Source organism: Gavialis gangeticus, unplaced genomic scaffold, assembly GCF_001723915.1.
Source record: "Gavialis gangeticus isolate Ggan-Ray unplaced genomic scaffold, GavGan_comp1, whole genome shotgun sequence".
Lineage (NCBI taxonomy): Eukaryota > Metazoa > Chordata > Crocodylia > Gavialidae > Gavialis > Gavialis gangeticus.
Genome location: NW_017729013.1, coordinates 4760893 through 4780853, shown reverse-complemented (window position 1 = coordinate 4780853; position 19961 = coordinate 4760893). Strand labels below are relative to the sequence as shown.

Sequence of the window (19961 nt, the reverse complement as noted above, 5' to 3'; positions counted from 1 at the left end):
ATCCTATCCTCATCTGCCCACCCCTGTCTAGATCTAGCTGGATTCTGTCCCTCCCCTCCAGCGTGCCCACCTCGTCCCACATCTTTGTGTCACCAGCAAATTTGGACAGCATGCTTTCCACACCCACCTCCAAGTCACTGATAAAGATGTTGAATAGCACAGGCCCGAGGACTGAGCCTTGGGGAACTCCCCCTGCCCACATCCCTCCTGGGTGAAAACGACCCGTCCACCACTCTCTGGGTTCGACCATCATGCCAATTTGCCACCCATCTGACTGTAGGCATCGATGCCTCAGGAACAGGCAGGGATATGTGCAGAAATGGTGAGCTTTAAACCTGCCTGAAAGTATTTGCAGACTCACCCTGGAAACCTACACAGTTTTACTGGGACTTTGCTGGTAAGCAATATGTTTGTCCTATCTGGGATTGGGAACACACCTTGTGACCAACGTGCCCACTGAAAACTCACTGAGTCACTAGGCATTTTGATTTTTGTCTGAAAAGTGCTCACAATGAACAGCCAAAGCACTTCTGTAGAGGTTAACTTGGGATTCAGCCCGAAGATTTAAGCTGGAGAAGTGGATTAAAAGGCTGTCCATCCATCACTATAAAATGGCATGTGTTTGGCTCTGATAAAGGATTGACCATTGGTGTTTGAAATGAGCAGAGTTATGGGGAGCCAAGAGGCTGGGAGGGCTCTGAACAAGCTAGGGTAAAGCTGAGCGGTGTGTGCAGCTGAGACGGTGGGTGCGGGAGTTGGAGGATGAGGAAGAGGAAAAAGGCAGAGAGACTGCTGGGGAAGAAAGACTTAATTGGAAGTGTTTGTGCTCCCTGTGCTCTTAGCATTGACTCCCTAGTGAGGCACACAGTCTTCCCTTTGCCAACTGGGCAATGCAGGTGCCCATGTTACCTGGCTTGGATATGCTGTAGAGTGGAGGTTACTTGACAGGGAAAGAGCCTAAAGAATTGCCCTTTGTCTCAGCTCTGAACTTTCTGGGTGAGGGGTGCCAAGGGTGAGATTCAGGTCTGGGCAGGGGTGCGTGGGAAGGGTTTGAGGCCTCGGGGCACTCGCTCCCTCTTAGTAGCTTTCCATATAGAGTTCATCCCTCTCCCCAAACTCAGGGCTCAAGGGACTTCAGGGGCACGTTAGTGGCACCGCAAGTAACTGAATCAGGATCCCCTGCCGCCTCCTTCCCCAGCCCTTCACTGTCTTCAGTCCTGCATGTTAGATGTGGTACATCCTCCCCAAGAGGCTTGTTGCGCAAGGTCAGGGAAGGTCTAAAGGATATCCTCTGGGGCGCAGAGCAGATGCACCCACAGCGGCAGAGGGGACACGGTTGACAAAAGGAGAACTTCTCATTCCACGCGCTTGCCGTCTGCCAGCAGCAGACTTATTCAGCAAATGGCTGCTGTGCGCCAGAAAAGCGTAAACTCCTCAGGAACAGTTTGCCAACAGGAAAAAAAAAATTAAATGCTGCATAAATGATTCCCTACCAACAGTTTTTCTCAGCTCTTAGTAATGATCCAAACTGTGCAGCTTCGCAGGGAATTTCCACTGTGGACCAGAGAGCCCATGCGTCCATCCACATGTTCTTTGTACTTTTCCCTGATGCTGCTTGATGTCTGAAGCGGGATACTTAAGTAACCTGTTGCCTGGCTTCCTTCCTGCTGGTTTCTCTGGCTAAGGAGATGGAGCAGCGTGACAGCTCTGGACTCCCTCTGTACTGTTTGGAAACATCTGCTCAGTTTTTTTTTTTTTTTTCCTTAGGAAACGTCTGTTTAATTTCCTGGGTCCTTTCCTAGGAAGCAGTATCTGCAGAGTAGATCTGACTCCTGTTTCCTCCTACCACAAAGGTCCCCTCCATCGCCAACCTCCTCCTTATGGTAACTGCAGACCTTTGAGGGTCAGAGAGGAGGAAAGAGAGGATTTGGTTCCTGGTCCAAAGGCTTGGAGCAGGAAGCAGCAAGGCAAAAAAAAAAAAAAAAAGCCACAGGTGGCAAAGCACTTTAAGGGGAAGGCTGTGGTGTAACTTCCTCTTTTCAGAGGGGATAAAGAGAAGCACAGGCAGAGAAAGACAAGGTGGCAGAGATCCTTTGGGCAAGCAGTGAGAGACCCAGCCTATCATCTGCTCAACAGCCATGGAACAGGACGGGTGCCCAGCCACGGCCATGGGGGATGCATACATCCGACACATTGAGCTGTTGGGCTTCGAGAAAAGGTTCTTCCCCAGCCAGCACTATGTAAGTACCCAGAGGCACCATACTGCAGACTGGTCACTGGAGAAGTTTTTTTTCTTGTGTATTTTGTTTCGTTAGGAGAGCCTTCCTCAGAGGAGGTGAAAAGCAGCTACCCAAGTGCCCTTGGCTTTACTTCAGCCTGAAATTTTAAATAAGAGCTTGAGAACTTCAGGAAGCATCAGTCTGGGAGAGACTCTGTAGCAGGAGGGCAACAAGGATGATCAGGGAGAGACTAAAGGGGCTAGGTCTATTCGGTTTAGAAGAGATGCTTGAGGGAGGACATGATAAGGGTTTCTAAAACACTAAATGGTGAAGAGAAATAAGTTATTTCTTGTCTCTCACAATGCAAGAACTAGGGGTCATAAAACGAAACTAATAGGTAGTAAGTTGAAAACTAACAAAAAGAAGTTCTTCTCCACACGGCGCATAATTAAAGCATGGAACTTGTTGCCGTCGGATGTGGTGGAAGCTGACAGTTCAGAGTCAAAAAAGGATCCGACAGATCCTTGGAGGAAAGGGGGATCAGTAGCTATTGAGCATGTGACTTAGGGAGACAGCCTCTGAATCAGAGCTTCCTAGACATTAAATGTTGAGGGCTGCAGGTGGGGGAGGAACAGTGGGAAAAAACCTTGGTGGTATCCCATTCATCCTCCTTATCAGGACTACTCTGCCGTCGTGTGACACAGGATACTGGGCAAGACAGACCTATGGTCTGATCCAGTAAATAGCAGTTCTTAGGAGACAGCAGGTTGCCAGGGGCTTGAAATGTCTCTACCAGCTCTGAACAGGCAAGGACTTTGGGAGAGTATCCAGATCTCAGTTGCTAGCCAGATCCTGGGTCTTGTAAGGGGCAAGTGCACTTGGGTTGCGACCAGAAGGGAATTTGGTGGTTCCTGATCACTGCTAGTTTTAAAATGTTACCCATGCTTCTGCTGCAAACTAGTAACTTGCAAGTACTGAAGATGCAAAGCTTGTGCCTCTCCCCCTTTCATTTCTTACCTGTTTCTGGATTGCTGTTTTCTCCCTGCCTCTACCTCGTTCGTCCCTCTCTCTCTGTTTACAGTAGTCAGCACCAATTTGGGGGAGATGCAGCGTGTCTGATATCAGAATACTGTTTGCAAGGAGTTCGAGGCTGACTGAGCTTTCAGGTTTTCAGCAAAAAGAGAAGTAAAAGAAGTTTCAATTTTCATTTTGAATGGTTTGCCTTGGGAAAAAAAATCTTCATGAAGCTCAAATTGGGAGTTTTGACCTTTTTGGGATACAATTCCTATATATACCTGCTACTTCTAACTTCTCTGATTCAAATAAATATTGACTCTCTGCAGCTGCCCCTCAGCTGAATTATGGGCTTGGGAAGAGCAGTGAAAGAGGGATGGGAATAGATTCCCTGATCAATTCAGGGGAAAATCCTCTGAGTAAGGGTGATGCTGAAGAAAGCATAGGGGTGTTTAGGGGAGTGCAGTCTGGCACCTTGGTGATGTGGGAAAGGCATGGAATGAGCCCAGCACGGTAACTGCTGAATTTCTCTGCTTATAGAAGACTGACCCTTGGTGCCAAATTGTGTTAGGATACTGTAAGGCATCAAATGTGAGGCTAGAAGTGTGGCTGTCACTTCTGACGTGGGTTTGGGACTAGGTTGCAGAGGGAAATGCTCCGAGCATCTGAAAACTATAGCCATCAAAAGTATCTATGTGGCATCCCTGGGAGCATGGGCCAGAAGCAGTGGTCCAAACCGGGATCCCACAGAACACAGCACAAAGCTTGACTTCTGGTGTGTTTGTCCTTTAGGTTTACATGTTCCTGGTGAAATGGCAGGATCTGACTGAAAAACTCGTCTATCGGAAATTTACTGAGATATACGAATTTCATGTAAGTAACGGCTTGGTTTGCCGTGGTGGTTCTGAGCTGTCTCCAGCACCTGCCTGATTTTTTTTATGCATGCTGACAGTCTGCTTAAGGGGGTGGGAAGGGGATTGAGAGGACTTAAAAGGGAAAATTTAAGGCCAGACTGCCAGCGCTCTTGGGACAGGTATCAGAATGCCTAAGCTTTGGCTGCAGGGCTAGGGCAAGGGGTGGGAGAGGGCATTGCACATACGTTTTCCAAATCACAGGACAAAGCTCTGAGCTTTCAGAGGCCAGTCTGGACCAGCCAATCTTACTCTGTCCAGTGGGGGAGAGGAATGGACTGGTTCAGACATATCACTTGAAAACAGCATTGGCCAGTTAAATAACCTTCTTTGCTGTCATGATTTTGTTCCTTTGGTTAACCATTGTCTGAGCCAGGGTTTGCTGTTCACCAGGGAGAAGCCTCTGGAAATGGCTGTCTTTTTGGGCTGTGCAAAATGGCACCGTTCCGTTTCTACTTGAGTTTCGAGGTTTCGACAGAACCGCATTTCATTTTGAATTTCATTTCGATTCGAAATCGCCGTTCTGTTTTGCTTCGTTGAAACAGTGAGGCTGTTTCAACGCTGTTTCGTCGTTTTGCCCATTCGCTATAATGGGGAAGCTCGAAACAGCCTCTCTCATCTGGCAGGCAGATGGGAGCCCGCAACCTCGGGAGGGCTGCTGTGCCGGTCCTCCCGGGGCTGCAGGCCCCCAATCTGCCTGCCAGATGAGGGAGGGAAGCCGGGTGCTGCCACCTGGGACTGGGGAGCTGGGGAAGGGAACTGAGCCTGATCTCTCAGTTCCCCATCCCCGGGCTGGGGATGGAAACTTCCCCTGCGCTGTGATCGGCTTCCCACAGCCTGGCGGTGGGAGGTGGGGAAAGCTGGGGCTGCGCTCCTGGCTGAGCAACATGGGGCTGTGGAGCCACTGGGAGCGCAGCCCCGGTTCTCCCCTGTCTCCCACCACCTGCCTGCAGGCTGCTTCGAAATTTGAAATGTTTCAAAACTTTCAAAATGTTTCGACTAGCCTCGTTTTGTTTCGAGGCTGTTTCGAAGCCCTTTACTTCGATTCAGTTTTGCTGTTTTGAGCTCGAAATGAGTCGAAACAGTGTTGAATCAAAACAGCTGGTGAAATTTCGCACAGCCCTACTATCTTTCTGGCCACATTTTACTTTAGTGACGGAGAAGCTAAGTCAGAATGGAAATACCGTAGGGTAAGGGTTGCTCTAAGAGTCAAATATCTTGTTCACAGGCTTTCTGGCAACCTGGCTTTGCTAGTTCAGTATCTGTACATGACAGTCATGAACTACTGCAGTGTGCCAGTGGTTTTATCAAACCATGTACAAAAGTGCCCCTTCTGCAACAGATGGCGGTGATCTCTCCCTCCCCCTCCTCCTGCCTAAGGGCACCATTGTGCTCAGCTCCTCGCAGGGCTTTTTAATGATTTCTTTGTCTTGATCTGCAAGTGGAATCCAGAAAGAAGTGATAAAGGGCAGCGCTATAAAGAAAGTCTCAGGCCCATTTTTCAAAGGGGCTCAGGCACCTCAGTGTTGCCAGAAGCCAATGGGACTTTCGTTCTCTGTGTGTCTCACTTTGGAGAGTGAGACTAAGGCTCCACAGTCACTTAGGCTGAACTTTCAATGGTGCCGACAGATCATTTTTTAGATGCCCAGTTGTATAGGTGCTGAGCACCCTCAGGATCAGGCCCTGAATAGTGACCACCTGATTCATCAGCACTATCAGCTGGGTAGTTCTGTAGGGACCATCAAATTGGTCTGCCAAATCAGACCTTTTGTGGGTGTAAAGGCAGAGGCTGAGCTTGGGTAACAGGAAAAAACTATTCATGAGTCTCTTCCACCAACTTCCTCCACTGGAGCTCTAGGCACAAATATGCGGGGGCCCGAATGCCTGGATTCTGGCTATTCTGAGTGAACTATATGTCTAACACCCTGAATTGTCTCTCTCTTTAGAAAGCTTTAAAGGAAATGTTCCCTATTGAATCTGGGGACATCAGCATTGAGAACAGGATCATCCCTCACTTACCAGGTAAGCAGCAGAGCAGCCTGTGTCTCCAGCAGGGCTGGAAGCTGGAATGCAAAAGGGTGGCAGCAGTTCTGCAGGGTTTTTAGAGCGGTGATGGTAGCTGTTCTTATTCCTTGTTGGCATACACCTTGATTTGGCTTTTGCCAGGGAAACAGTGTGGAGCATGGCTGTGTATGCGCAAATCCCCCCGGTCTTCAGTGGTGTAGACTCAAAAGCATAAGTGCATGAGCTTGAGTAGTGACTTCTTTAGGTGTGTGACAAACTGGTGCAGTACCTAAAGCTAGGTACGTACCAGCACACGCTTACGCCCCTGGGCTCATGGAGCGCCTATACACGAGCAGCAAGGCTGCTTCAATGTGCTGTAATTAGAGTGCATCGAAGCAGGCTTGATTAATCCAGTCAGCTGGAGTGTGGTAATTATTGTGCTCCAGCAGACTCCAGCATCTCATGTATCAGTGTTTCCACACTTAAAAATGGCGGCAGGGGTGTTTAATGAACAAACTTTAGTTAAAGTGCTCCCACTGCCATTTTTAAACACAGGGATGCTGATGCACAGTATGTTCTGGTTGCTTTAATTCAGTGGTCTCCAACCTTATTAAGTAAGAGATCACCTTTGGCATTTAAAAGCAACCCAAGATCCACCATGCACCGCCACCTCCCCCTCCCCCACCGCCCAGCAGGTAAGTCTGTGGGGATGGAAGTGGTGAGGGGGAACAGATGGATAAAAAATTATTTGGGGGTGCACCCCCCCAGTAGGTAAGTCCCACCAGGCTGGGGCCCCACTCAACTTACCCCTGCTCCTGCGTCTGCGGTACTGTCCTTCACTGCGGGGGCCTCGATCTAACACCCGCCCCTTCCCTCCCCAGCAGGTCAGTCTATGGGCACTCGGGCACGTGGGCACTCAGCCCCCCACCCCAGCCTCGGATCAACTCCAAGAGGCTCCGAGATCTGCCAAAAGAGGCTCCGAGATCTACCAGTGGATCGAGATCCACTGGTTGGTGACCACTGCTTTAATTAGAGCAGCTCTTGGAGCCGCTCTAATTAAAGTGCCCCCCGAGTATGTGTATAAATGCCCATGGGGGTCTAGGTTGGTAGGTCTAGAAGCTCTCATATTTATTCTGTATTTCCGCCTGGTTACAGCTCCATAAGCATTGGCATGTGCACTGTCTCTTCTACTGTCAATTTTGTGGCAGCAGTAGGTACTTGGGGGTAAATTGAGAGGCTTTAGTTAAAACAAACAAATGCAAGTAACTGCATTTGTGTTGGACGCTTACCAAACTGTCAGGTTAGAAACCACCGTGGCCTGTAGGCCCAGCTCTGGCAGGGGCAGGCAGAGCACCATGCTTACAGGGAAATGCCTGCATCTTACGCTGCAGAGAGAGCATTGACACACACCCAGGTGCAGCCCCAGGCAGCTCTTGCCCTTGTGACCTAGGGATGATGCAAACAACTGCTGTAAAAATCATGCAGGTGCTGCTGAGATAAACCTTGGCAGGCAAAGAGTTTGTCTCTTCATCACTGTGCCTTGCAGCCAAGGCACAGCGTGGGGAGGCAAGAGATCAGGGTTCTGTCACCAACCTTGGCTGGTTTCCCTCTTTGCGTGTCATTATTGTCTGTCTGTGATTGTGGAGGCTAGTTCATTAGCACTTTGGAGAGGGTGAATGCCTGGAATAACAGGTCTTCAAGCGGAGCAGCAATTCGAATACCATGCTGCTTCCATTCAGATCAATGGGAGTTTTCCCACTGCCTTGTTAGAAAGCTGGACCGAGGTACCAGGCATCTTCTCTGGCATTGGTTCAAGTGGCCCTTGAGCAATTACAAGCCAACAGCTAACAGTCCTGACATGGACATTAGAGTTGACTGGAGAATGCCCCTCTGGGCTCCTCTGTACTTTCCTGTAGCTTGCTAATTTTGCATGGATTTGCACATGCTAGCAGTTTCATTTCATTTCCTAGCATCCTATCTTGCGCAACAGAGTTGGCGGGTGTAGTTGCATTTGTTTTTGTGTGTTTCTGGGCTGTGGGTTGTGTGCAGTTGTCATTGTTTTTCCTTCCTTGCTTGTGAAGGATTTCATCATTAAACGCAGAAGAGCAGATGGTGGGGTAACTGATGCTTGCTTCTGGTAAGAGCTGAGTTAATCGTGAAACATGGGGAGAGTGAAGTGGACCAGCGGCCATCTCCGTAGCTGCTCCCAATGCACAGAGATACTCGGCTCTGCTGTGAAGCTGTTGTTAGGGTTGTGCTGAAGAGGCAATGTCCGAGTTATCCAGTAATGCCCTGAAAAATTGTAAGGGCCTCTGTGCAACGAAGAGCGCTGGTTGTGACTCTGAAGAGCACCGGTGAAGCATGACACTCACTGAACTTCCAAATGAAATCCACGTGCACCCTCCCAAGTTATATGAGTGCAGACATGTCTTCCTTGCACACTGAAGGATAGCGATGGCTGAGAGGGAGTTGGGAAGCTACATCTGCTTACCCCAGCTGCCACTCCCCCACTGTTTTGTTACCTGTATATTTGCAGAGCAACTGGCAGGAAACCAGGCTTGGCTATAAACACCAAAGGAGTTATTACATGGTTCTGCAGCATTGCTGCTTCAGGGTTCAATGTCCTAAAGTTACAGCAACCCAGCAAACCAATTGGTGAAAGTCTGCTTTGTTTTGTATATGTCCTGTGTTTCATAAGAGGCTCCGACAGTGTGCTTTGTATTGTACAAGGCATGAAGGAAATGAGTCCTGGTCTGCAGAGCCTAAAATCTGATGAGTGTTTTCTACACAGGGATAGTTATAGGTTGATTTGTGCATTGATTACAGCTCAGAGCTATGGGAGCAGAGGGGAACTGAGTGATTCTGCCCAAGTAGACGTCTAAGCAGGAGCAGAGCTTTTTGGCCAATGTAACCTCCAGGGCGGAGGAGGAACTAGAGTTCCTGGCAGGGGTTAATATAATCCTTGTATTTGATGACCATAAAATTCAGAGGGGAATTGTCTTGGTTTCCTCCTACAGGAACAACACCCCGGTCCTATGAGGTTCAACAAATAGATGTCTCAGAGCCAGGGGCCTCTGAGAGGCCCACGCCAGTCAGATTCATTGTTAAGCAGCCAAGCTGCACGTATCCACCGTACGTCACGATTCTGAGACCCTGCCACCTGGGCAGCTCATAACTCACCATGTATTTATACCATTAATTTCCCTAAATGCACACAATGAGCCCAAGCGAGAGCAGAGTATTTTAGAAATCTGAGGAACTGAAAGTCCCCTGCTGGCTAATAAATTAGTTTGGTGATTGTATGAGTTCATCGCTTATGGCTGCATTGGTGTCCTTCTAGGCAATAAGGAGAATAGGCTGGTCGGTTCATTTTCCTATGCAACCACACTGGGCTATGAGGCAGATGCATTTTCTCCTAATCTGTAGTAACCCTGCATTGCTCTGCTTTTCTGGCAGCCCTGCCGCAGTTCTAAAGAATCGGCACTTGTGCTCATCTCCTTGACCCCAACAACACTTCTTCTTAACTCTTCTCTGCAACCAGTATTTAAAATACCAGGAAGTTTAGCAACAGATAGTTACGCCAAGATGAGTTATCAGCTTTGTTCCTCCAGACCTGGTCACCCCTTGGTTTTGAGGAAGTATTATTTGGATTATGAAATGTCAGAGGTTCAGGTATCTTGGTCAACAGGCTTGGGCCCTTCTCCGATCACCAAGTCTGGATTAGGATCACCCTGGCTGTTAAAACCATATGGCCATTCCCTGGCTTTGGAACTGACCAGTCAAGCTTCCTTGGACAAGAGAATTGCCTCTGCAGCTGACAGTCTTTTTCTGACTCAATGACCCACAGGAAGATGTCAGGCTTAATCTTGTGGTGGAGGCTGGGGGTGTTCTCTGCCTTTTTGAGATTAGTAATGGGCCTTTTTGCTGTGATCTGTACTGCCCTCCACAACAGACTTCTTCCGAGTGGGTGTTGAGGCTCAGCATAGTCCTTTCTCTGTCTCTTAGTTTCAATGCAGAGTTTCTGTCTTGGTGCAGTATGAGCAGTTGTCCCAGGTGTTTGCAAACTGGGGAACTTCATGCTGTGGCTTCAGAGCTGCTTTAAAATCAGTGCCTTTTTCACAATGGCTCTCTGAAAATGAATAGAGGGGACACATTTTTCCCAAGTGCTAGTGAGGCTTTCTCTATGTGCCAACTTTCTGCAGTCAGCAATAACTGCTGCGGTGGAAAATGTTGCCTGTAGTGTCTGAGGAGGAGGCTTTGGGACGCTCCTAAATGCTGTTACCTTTTCAATTGTCAAAGGGCAATTGGAATGGGCAGTAACTAAAGCTCTGAACAATGTGTGGTGCTTTCCAGCTCTGTGTGAGGAGGACATGAGGAAGAGGTTGTAACAACCAGATTTTGCACCGGGCCAGCAGCAGCAATGGCTGCCATTCCTGTGCCCCCGCTAAGTGGGCACCCAGGGCTTGTGTTTTGGTCACCACCCTAGTTACGCCACTGATATGAGGTATCTCGCTGCAGCTGGAGACTGAAGGCACAGCCAGCTTTAAAAAATACATCTTTCTGAGTTTGCTCCTTTCATCTCCTTTCTAGCACCAAAGTGGTTTGATGGCCACAAATCCACACAGAACAGGCAAGGCACACTTACCGAATACTGCTACACCTTGGTGAATCTGCCGCGCAAGATTTCCAGATGCCCACATGTGCTGACCTTCTTCAGAGTCAGGCCTGATGACTTGAACCCACCTACAGACAGTCTGTGAGTATAACCTCTTCCACTCGCAGTCCCTTTGCCTCTTGCCATACTCTCCTTTCTACACATCTTTCTGGAGGCTTGCTTTTGCCTTTCTCTTATTGTGTTATTATGATCTCCGTTTTAAAGACAGCAAAACTGAAGCACAGAAGAGCTCCAGTTATACTGGCTGTTCTTGTCAGAGCTCTGTGCTCAAACTGTCGCACACCAAAAGATTTAAATGCATCATTTCATCCACTCAGAAACGCCATTATTAAAATGTTCCTTGTTGCAAATGTCACTTTGCCATTTATATGGAGGAAGGGGACAGCTCTCAGTGACAGGAATGGAAAGGAAACCGGCAGTCACTCCAGTGCCCTTACGTGGACTTTGTTGTCATTTATTTAGGATCAAGAAACCTGAGACGTTTCTGTTGCCAAAGGACCCCAAGCAAAGCTTAACAGGTAAGAGGGCTCTGTGATCGCTGCAAGGCTGACAAGCAGCTCAGTGTCTAAGCCGCAGCAAGCATGGGGTCCCAGTAATACCCAAGGAACATGCCCACAGAATCCCCTCCAGAGTAGGAGTGTGCCTTGGGCAGTGCTGGGGAACCCATCCTGGAATGTGGTTCGGTGACTTGCCCCTCAGTGCAGGGGGGCCAGGACTGGGGTTGCTGCCAAATGGATTTCTGCAACCACAAAAGTTTCATGGTCTAGTTTCGTGGTCAGGCTGCGTCTCCCTTCTGCGCTCGGCACCTGTCCGCCCAGCAGCTGGTGGATCTGCAATCCCCTGCTTATTACACAGGTGCACTTTATCTGCTGTTTCATTGCTCCAGCAGCTCACAGTGGATTTCCTCTCCCTGGAGAACTAGAATGTGTGCGCACAACCATATGGCAGAACCAGATTGCTTGGGGCAGCACAATGTGGATGGCAGCTTGTGCCTGAATGCTGGCAGCCTCTGATGGGCAAACACTGCCTGGGTTACTGGTGGCCTGTGCACTGTATTAAATCCCAGAGTTAGCTGCTGGATGCTGTGCTGTGAATATGAAGAATGCGGGGTTCCTAAGAGCTGCCGGTCACTGTGGCTGTCTTGATAACGTTATTAAAATTCCTGCTGCCCTTTTTTTTTTCCCTTCTCAAAGTTCCTCAAACATCACAAAAACACTAGAGCTGGCCTCACCTTACTAAAGACTGAGAGGCTTTGGCACTTCCCACTGAGTTTCTGATACACTTCCCCAGCTTCTAGGCTTCAGTTGGGTAGAGCTGGGCCGCTGCAGTGCTGGATGGGAAGTAGCTAAAGGAACTCATCAAATTCTCCTTCTTCTCTCCTGCAGATATCACTGGTCCCATCATCCTGCAGACATACCGCGCAATCAGTGACTACGAGAAGAACTCCAAATCTGAGATGGCTATCAAAACAGGGGATTTGGTGGATATTGTGGAGAAGAGTGAAAGTGGTAAAAGCTTCTGGCTCTGTAAAGGCGCTTCAGTTGCACTGTGCTGAGTTTACCAGGCCTGGGTTATTGTTTCAGCCCATGGCAGAGGGAAAGACCAGGCCCTGAAGTTTGTGCTTGGCTTCAAGGCTCAAGGGAGTTTGGCCACATTTAGGCTGCCAACTTGCTGCGCCCAGCAGCACTGCGCTCAAACATGGTGCAGGGGTCTACCCGTCCTAACTCACAGACCAGCAGTGGTGCAGCCACATCTGCACAGCACTGACAACAAGCTCAGTTTGCAGTTGAGACATGGTCTTCAAGTCACAGAGACCTTTTGGGGAGGGGCCAGCCTCTAGTTCTATCAAATTCTTTTAGCAGAGGCAGCTTGAGTAGGATCGAGACCTAAACATACTGGCGTTGCATTCCTGGCCCAGGCACTTACTTGTTTGGTGGCCGTGGACAGTTTTATAGGCCCAGTTCATCCCTGCTCCAGCACTGAGCCAGAGCAGGGATGAGGCACCTTTCTCATGCCTTTGAGCTGTGAGAACTACAGCTGGTGGGTTGGACTCCAGCCCTGCCAGGATGTCTCCCACGCTCGTGTTTACTCTGCTGTAACTATAGCCATGCGCCCACAGCCCTGTGTGTCTAAATAGAAGATAGCATCACCGTCCTCCTTCTTGAGGGTGGGGTTGCAGTAATGAATATTGTTTGTGCAACGTTCTGGACTTGCAATGTGTTATCAGCTTCCTCTGGTGCTTCTTGTGGGCAGCGCTGTGCTTATTTTGTGCAGAGCATATGGTGCTGTCAGGTCCCAGCCCATGACTGAGGCTTGTGGGAGAGCAAGCTTGGTGACAGGGAATGATTTGAGAGAGCCAGCCAACAGGGTCTGAAAGAGCAGAGCCCTTGGAAAAGGCAGCCCTTTTAGGGTGGTGGGGATGGGAACACACCACGTGTTTCTGCATGATAGTAGATTTCTACCGGTAAGACAGCCTGAGAAAATCCATGGAGTTCCTTGCATGAGTCATAGGGAGGCGGTTGCTGTCACAGGAGAAAAAAATAGCATGAACTATGTGATCCTCATGTGTGGCGCATGACAACAACTTCCCACATTTTGTTTTCATGCGGGTTGACACCCAAACCCCTATTCCTAAATCACGTTATCCAAGAAGATATGGGGGCAAACACCAATGGCTTCCCATCCACAACCATTGGCTCACTGTGCATGATTTATGGGTAGCCACGGGGCCGCTTAGTACACCTGGAGCGTACTCCCTTGCACTGTATTGCCTCTCTTTCAGACGCACCTTCATGACTTGTCTTACAAGCCATTAGAAAATACATGGGCCAGTTTTTGTTGAGTCCTATTCAAGGTTTGATAGACTATTAATAGCATTCTAGGCATGCTCTGCTAATGAACAGTGACAGGAACCATATATAAAATGTGGGGGCTCAATGAATATAAGTACTTCCTCTTTTTTTCTGTCCTCTGGTTTGCCTGCCACTAAAAGACGCTCAGACATAAATACATCTTTCTTTCATCCCGGAGGTGGCTGCCTGTCAGTGAAGCCCAAGCTGGTTGCTGCATACAGATTTGGCGGTCAGGAACCTCTAGGAGGAAGGGCAGTTTATACGCAGCAGTTGCCTAATAATCACAAAGGGAAACACTATCACAAGTAGTTTTCAAGGGCATTAAATATAGTGTTAGGACTCTAATGCCATAGAACAGAGCCCTATATTGTCAGATTACAGCCCTTGCTTTATATATTCACTGGTATAAAAGATGCCCAGCAGCTCCACCTCACTTGTATCTTCTGACGTAGAGGTGGTAAAAGCAAAATGGAGGTTTTGTCCACACTTGGAAATGTACCAGCGTAGCTCTTCCCGATGAATTATTTGGGAATAGTCCTCACTGTAGAAGCTCTGCGTGGACACTCTGTATCTGGACTGAGTACCAATGCGCTGTTGTGTGTGTTACAGGCTGGTGGTTCTGTCAGCTAAAGAACAAACGGGGTTGGGTCCCAGCTGCCTACCTGGAGCCTGTGGATGGTCCTGATGAGTCTGAAGAGCAAGACCCCAACTATGCAGGTAAGAATATATCATGCCAACTAGCCACACAGTTGGATTGTTAACCCCTTGTGGACATCTCCTTAATACTGCTGAGCAGGGTGTTGCAATAACGCAGGTAGAATCTTTTTACATCCTGCCCTGGAGTCGGAAGGTGCAGAAAGGTCAGATTGCGTCAAAAGTTGCTTTGCTCTTTTATAGACTCTTGGCATTCGTAGCCACAAAGGCACTGAAGTCATGTCTCACAAAACAGGAGGAAGGGATTTTTTGTTGTTGATTTTGCTTTGCAGGCTCATGATTGTGGGCATATTTCCAGCAAACAGTGACTTCTTGTTCTTTATTCTGACCGCAGGATTAAGGGGCTAATAAACAGCCAGCCTGGTTGACTCATGATACTTTTATTACCTGCACCTGGCCTGGCTGCATTGGCTAGCATTTCTAAAACTTTCAGCTAAAAGTCAGGCCCAGAGGCAATTCTGCCACATAAATGCACCCCAGTTATTTTTTTAAATATTTTTTCTTTTATTTTTTCTGAACACAAATCCAGAACCATATAAAAACGTAACTAGATAAAGAACAGTAGAACAGAAACACATTTGGGGTATAACTTGTAGTCCTCTACATAAATGTCCAGTGACTTCCCACAAAGTCGCTGTCCATCAGGTTTTGCTCCTGTTGCCTTTTCATTTTTTAATAGACTTCTGCCTCCATGTTGCAAACTAATTATGATGCTTTTCTTTCAGATAGTCAAAGCATGGCAACCAGGTGGCATAAAAATCCTCATACTTAACTTTTAGTGTAGTGGGAAGATTCTTTATGGTGAAATATGTATGGTATTTCCCCTATCCATTCTCGCTTACTTGGTGGGGATTCCTGTTTCCAAGACTCTAGCAATCACATTGACAGCTGCTGAGATGAGGTGGACGCACAGAGATTTGTAGTAATCCATAGCTGGAAGCTTGGCAAATATGCCAAGAAGGAAAAAATTGGTTGAAGGGTGGGGGAACCCCAATCCAGTTACTACATTAATGTTTTATTTTCCGGAAGATATCCAGAAGCCCTGTACATAAGGGTAGTTCCACCATGAATGTATGGTGGTACTTTTTTTGCTTGTGACCCTCCCAGCAAGCTAGAAATATCATTTGGATATTTTAAATCTAGATGGAGTAAGATACGATCAGTGCAGTAATTTGACCAAAGTCTGTCTTGTTGCCAGAGACAAGGAGGCAGAATGTGGGTGTTTGTCCATTATTTTGCTCTCCAGTTCCGACAGTTATGTACGTATGACACTCCCAGTTTTTAACCTATGTGGCTGGAGATTTGCTGTTTTAGGGTTCAACTGCTGCATAACTTTTGGTTAAAATAGCCTTAGCTGAGGAAAAATCAAAGTGTCCTTTTAATCACAGTTGGAGAACAAGTAAAATAGATTTTTCCTATTAGATTGTGTTGAAAACCTTCTTACCTGCATATTCTGGAATTTATTACATGTATTATCCAATATTACATTTATTGCATCAAAAGAAATACTTTTATTGCAAAATAATTGTGCCAGGTGCCTTATTGTCCGTTGCTCTTATTCTCGTCCTGCAATGACTGCTAAATTATTATTCCTAGGCTTTAGATTTTTAATGGGGGTGTAGGCATTATCCATTTCCACATCATCTAGGGCAGCAGTTCCCGAACTCTGACTGATTGCGCACCACCAATTTAAAATGATACAACCTTAAGTACCACCAGCAAATTTTTGTCGTATAAAGTAATTATAATAAATCTGTTAATGCGTATCGCTGACAGGTTGTCTGCGTAGTACTGGTGGTACCTGTACCACAGATCTAGGGCCACTGAACTTAGGTAGGGTAATGCAAGTACATTACTTTCCATATCAGCCCATGGAGTGGTTTGTGGTGGATTACACTACATTTCTATTGTTCTAAGTGTGACTGCTCAGTGATACTTTTTAAAATGAGCAGCACGGAGTCTCCCTTCTTTTCTGTTCTCTACCATTAGTTTCCCATTGATTCTGGGCTTTTTTATTTTGCCACACAAAGTTATCACGAATTTTTTGCAGCCATTTACAAAATATTACTGGCAACCTTTTGGGCAAGGCTGACATCATATGGAACATTTTGGCAGGACCATCCTCTTCACAGGATCAGCGCTGCTTATCCAATTTCTTAGAAGGTTTTACCAAGAATGTAGTTCTTTCTGAACCTGTTCAATGAGATGTAAAAGTTTGTTTAGTCTAACCACTTGGGATCTTTTGTAATTTTAGTTCCAAGGTATTTTATTTCAGTGTGTTCCACTTTAAATGGGATTATACTCTCTAGAGATCTCTAATCGCTATGCATTTTAGCAAAAACCAATGCAGAGGATTTATAATAGTTCATTTTATATTCTGAGAGCTTGCCATAGGCTGCAATAGTTCCTACAACTTTAGGCATTGATCTGCTTGCGCGTGCACACACACCATTTGCAAAAATGCAACCTTATGCTTTCCTCCTCCCAAAATAACTCCCTTGATATCTTTGTTTTCTCTGATGCTTTGAGCTAGTGGTTTAAAGTCTATATTAAACAACACTAGAGAGCAAGGACAGTCCTGTCTGGTACTTCTCTCTGGCTGTAAAGGCTCAGTGAGATTAATGTTGATTAGAATCTGCGATTCAGGTTCTTTGTAAATTGCAGCACGCCAAATAACAAAATTCCCAGTAAATCCCATTTTACTCTCAGTCTCAAATAAAAAAGGCCATTCAATCCTGTCAAATACCTTTTCTACATTTAATGAAACAATTAGCTGTTGGACTTCAGTGTTCCTTCTTTGCTGTATTATTTTTATGGTTCTGACATTATCCAATCCAAATCTCCCAGGGATAAAATCCAATTTGGCCTTGATGCCAATCCATTTTGGCCAGCACACCAATAACAGCATTTAATTTGCTGGCTAAAGTTTTTTATAGGTTTTTTTAAATCTACATTTAAAAGTATTATGGGCCTGTAATTTTCACATTCTTTTTATCTCTGCCTTCTTTATGACAAAGGGTGATGACTTAGAAGTTTTGGGGTTGTTCTTTGGATTTCAGTATGTGATTATAGCACTTGTTAAAGATGGTGGCAATTTATTTCAAATATAGTTTATAGAAATCACTTGGGTAGCCATCTGGGCCTGAGGCATTGCTATTAGGAAAGGATGCAATGGTTTCCAGGATTTCATGTGGTGGAACTTTTTATTTAATTCAGACCTGTGTGCATTACTCAAGGAGGGTAAGTTAATTTACATGGGAAACTACCTGATGTGCTAGGGTTTGAGGAAGTTCACGGAGTTTTGTAAATGTCGTAGAATCCCACTTTCATTTCTGCCTCCTTTGTTAGGATACTACCCAGTCTACTACCCTGTTTTCTTTCTCTGCCTCAGTTACCCCAAAGTCCTACTTTCAATCACTGGAAAGGTCCTCCCTGGAGGTCTTGGTGCTATGCTAGCACTCCATACACCTTTTTGAGCCTTCCTTAGTTCTATTTTCTTATGTACAGGTGAACTCTACATTGTCAGAAAAAGCTACACAGCGATTGAGGAGGATGAGATGTCTCTGAAGGAGGGAGACACTATTGAAGTCATCCATAAGCTACTTGATGGCTGGTGGGTTGTCAGGTAAGGGTCACAGTCAGGTTGAAGGCATCAGGGATGAGTGAAGCCTGTTCGACAAGCTTTAGATAAAGCACCCCCAGTGCCATTTTGCAACCTGGGGACACTGATACACAAGATGCTCTGGGCTCTCGGACCTGCTCTAATTAAAGCATCCTTCCTTCCCTCCACACTCCTGGAGCATGTGTAAAAACGCCTATAGAATCATAGAGAAGTAGGGCTGGAAGGGACCTCCAGAGGTCATTCAGGTCAACTCCCTGCCTGAGCCAGGATCATCCTTATCCAAACCATCCCATACAAACCATAATGTAGACTCTACATAAAACTTACCATACCATCAGCTCTGACACACGACAGACCTAACACCGTAACCTTCCACAGGTAAAGCGGGGGAGCCATGGCAGCCAATGTCTTGCTTCTATGAAATGTTGTCAACATATGCTCAAAAGATTCCAGATAGAGCCATGGCCCCCGCTACGAAGGAAGGCAAAAACTCCTCACAGTCCACACCAATCTGACCATGGGGTAAAATTCCTTCCTGACCCCAAATATGATAATTGGTCGGACCCTGAGCAGAGGGGCAAGACCCTCTAGCCAGGAACTTCCAGCTTTGCTGTTAGCAGGAGCACTGCTAAAGGCAGAGTCCCCAGCCTTGGCTTTAGCCAACACCCAGTGGCTCTGAGAGAGACAATGGGGAAGAGAGGCAGATTGCTGTGTTGCCACCCTTTGTGCCACCAAGCATGTCAAAAATAATTCATCCAGAACTGCTGCACTGTTGAAGGTGGGGAAAGGGTACAGATGCACTTTTGCCATGGCAAAGGAGCTGTCATGGTGAACAAGGTTGTTTTGTACCCCAGGAAGGATGCAACCACTGGCTATTACCCCTCCATGTATCTGCAGAAGTCCGGAGAAGAAAACAACCCTGCAAAGAACCAGATGAGGAACAAAGGTGTCCCTCCTCGAAGGTAGGATGGGAGGCAGGTTCATATTACCTTGGTCGAGCATGACAAAATGAAACCAGGAAGTGGTTTCCAGCCTAGAAATGAGGAATTGTGAAAGGCAGATGTGAGCAAGGGGAAAGGGGACGTTTTCTTGGAAGGACAGTGAGAGGTGGGCAGTGTGTCTGCAAGGTGCCTGTGCAGTCTTGACCTCTGTCGGCATTGTGGGGAGAGGAAGTTGTGGAGCCTTTCTCAACATGTGCCCAGATGGCCTTCACTCCAGCTCTCTTTATTCAGATTTGTATCTATGAGCGATCTTGCCAAATTTCTTTTCTGGGCTAATCTTGTTTCATTTTAAAGTAGGATTTTTTTTTAAAACAGCTTTCCTTGAATCTTTGAAGCGCAAAGAGAGATTTGACTAATAAGAGCTGCCAAGCAGCCTAATCTGATGGGAGGATTTCAGCTAATGGAAAGGATTTTATTTTGATTAAAAAGATAAAAAGCAATAATATCTCATTAATGCTGATGCAGTGACAGCTTCTGGGAAGGGCATAGTTTAAGTGCATCTTTTCTTTGCTACAAAATACCTCTGTAATCTCTTGAATCCAGCCCTGCCAGATTACAGATCAGTTCTCCATTGGCATAAATGAGTTTTCCATGCAGTTTTCTAGTGCCGCAGTTTTCTAGTGCCACAGTTTTCCATGCAGCCCCATTTGATTTATACCCACTGAAGATCTGGCTCTTGGTACCTCAAGGGCAGTAAACATGGGGTTTGTAACTGCGCTATTTCTACAGCCCCAGTGACTGTGGCATTTTTGTCATTAAACAAAGAAGCTTGGGGAGGTACTGCTAGTGAGAGAAACCTTAGTCTGAAGCAGGGGTGTCCAACCTTTTTGAATGTGGGGCTGGATCATTAACTTTTAATCACCCAGTGGGCCAGCAAGCCAGACTCAAAGACCTCACAGGAAGCAGTATTGCATCACCGCCCCCCCCCCCCCCCCCCCCCCCCCACACA

The 19961-nt window shown here is 46.9% G+C and overlaps 1 protein-coding gene across 1 annotated transcript in view; it reads left to right on the top strand.

The window, feature by feature from the left end:
- Positions 1 to 299: 299 nt before the first annotated feature.
- NCF1 (neutrophil cytosolic factor 1) overlaps positions 300 to 19961 on the top strand; it is a 23219-nt gene continuing 3557 nt past the window's right edge. The window contains exons 1-9 of the mRNA XM_019511389.1: positions 300 to 2240; positions 4026 to 4106; positions 6091 to 6166; positions 10739 to 10904; positions 11286 to 11341; positions 12209 to 12331; positions 14285 to 14392; positions 17897 to 18014; positions 18866 to 18973. Of these exons, the coding sequence (XP_019366934.1) occupies positions 2139 to 2240; positions 4026 to 4106; positions 6091 to 6166; positions 10739 to 10904; positions 11286 to 11341; positions 12209 to 12331; positions 14285 to 14392; positions 17897 to 18014; positions 18866 to 18973 (938 nt within the window). The 5' untranslated portion in view covers positions 300 to 2138. The remainder of the gene's footprint in view (positions 2241 to 4025; positions 4107 to 6090; positions 6167 to 10738; positions 10905 to 11285; positions 11342 to 12208; positions 12332 to 14284; positions 14393 to 17896; positions 18015 to 18865; positions 18974 to 19961) is intronic.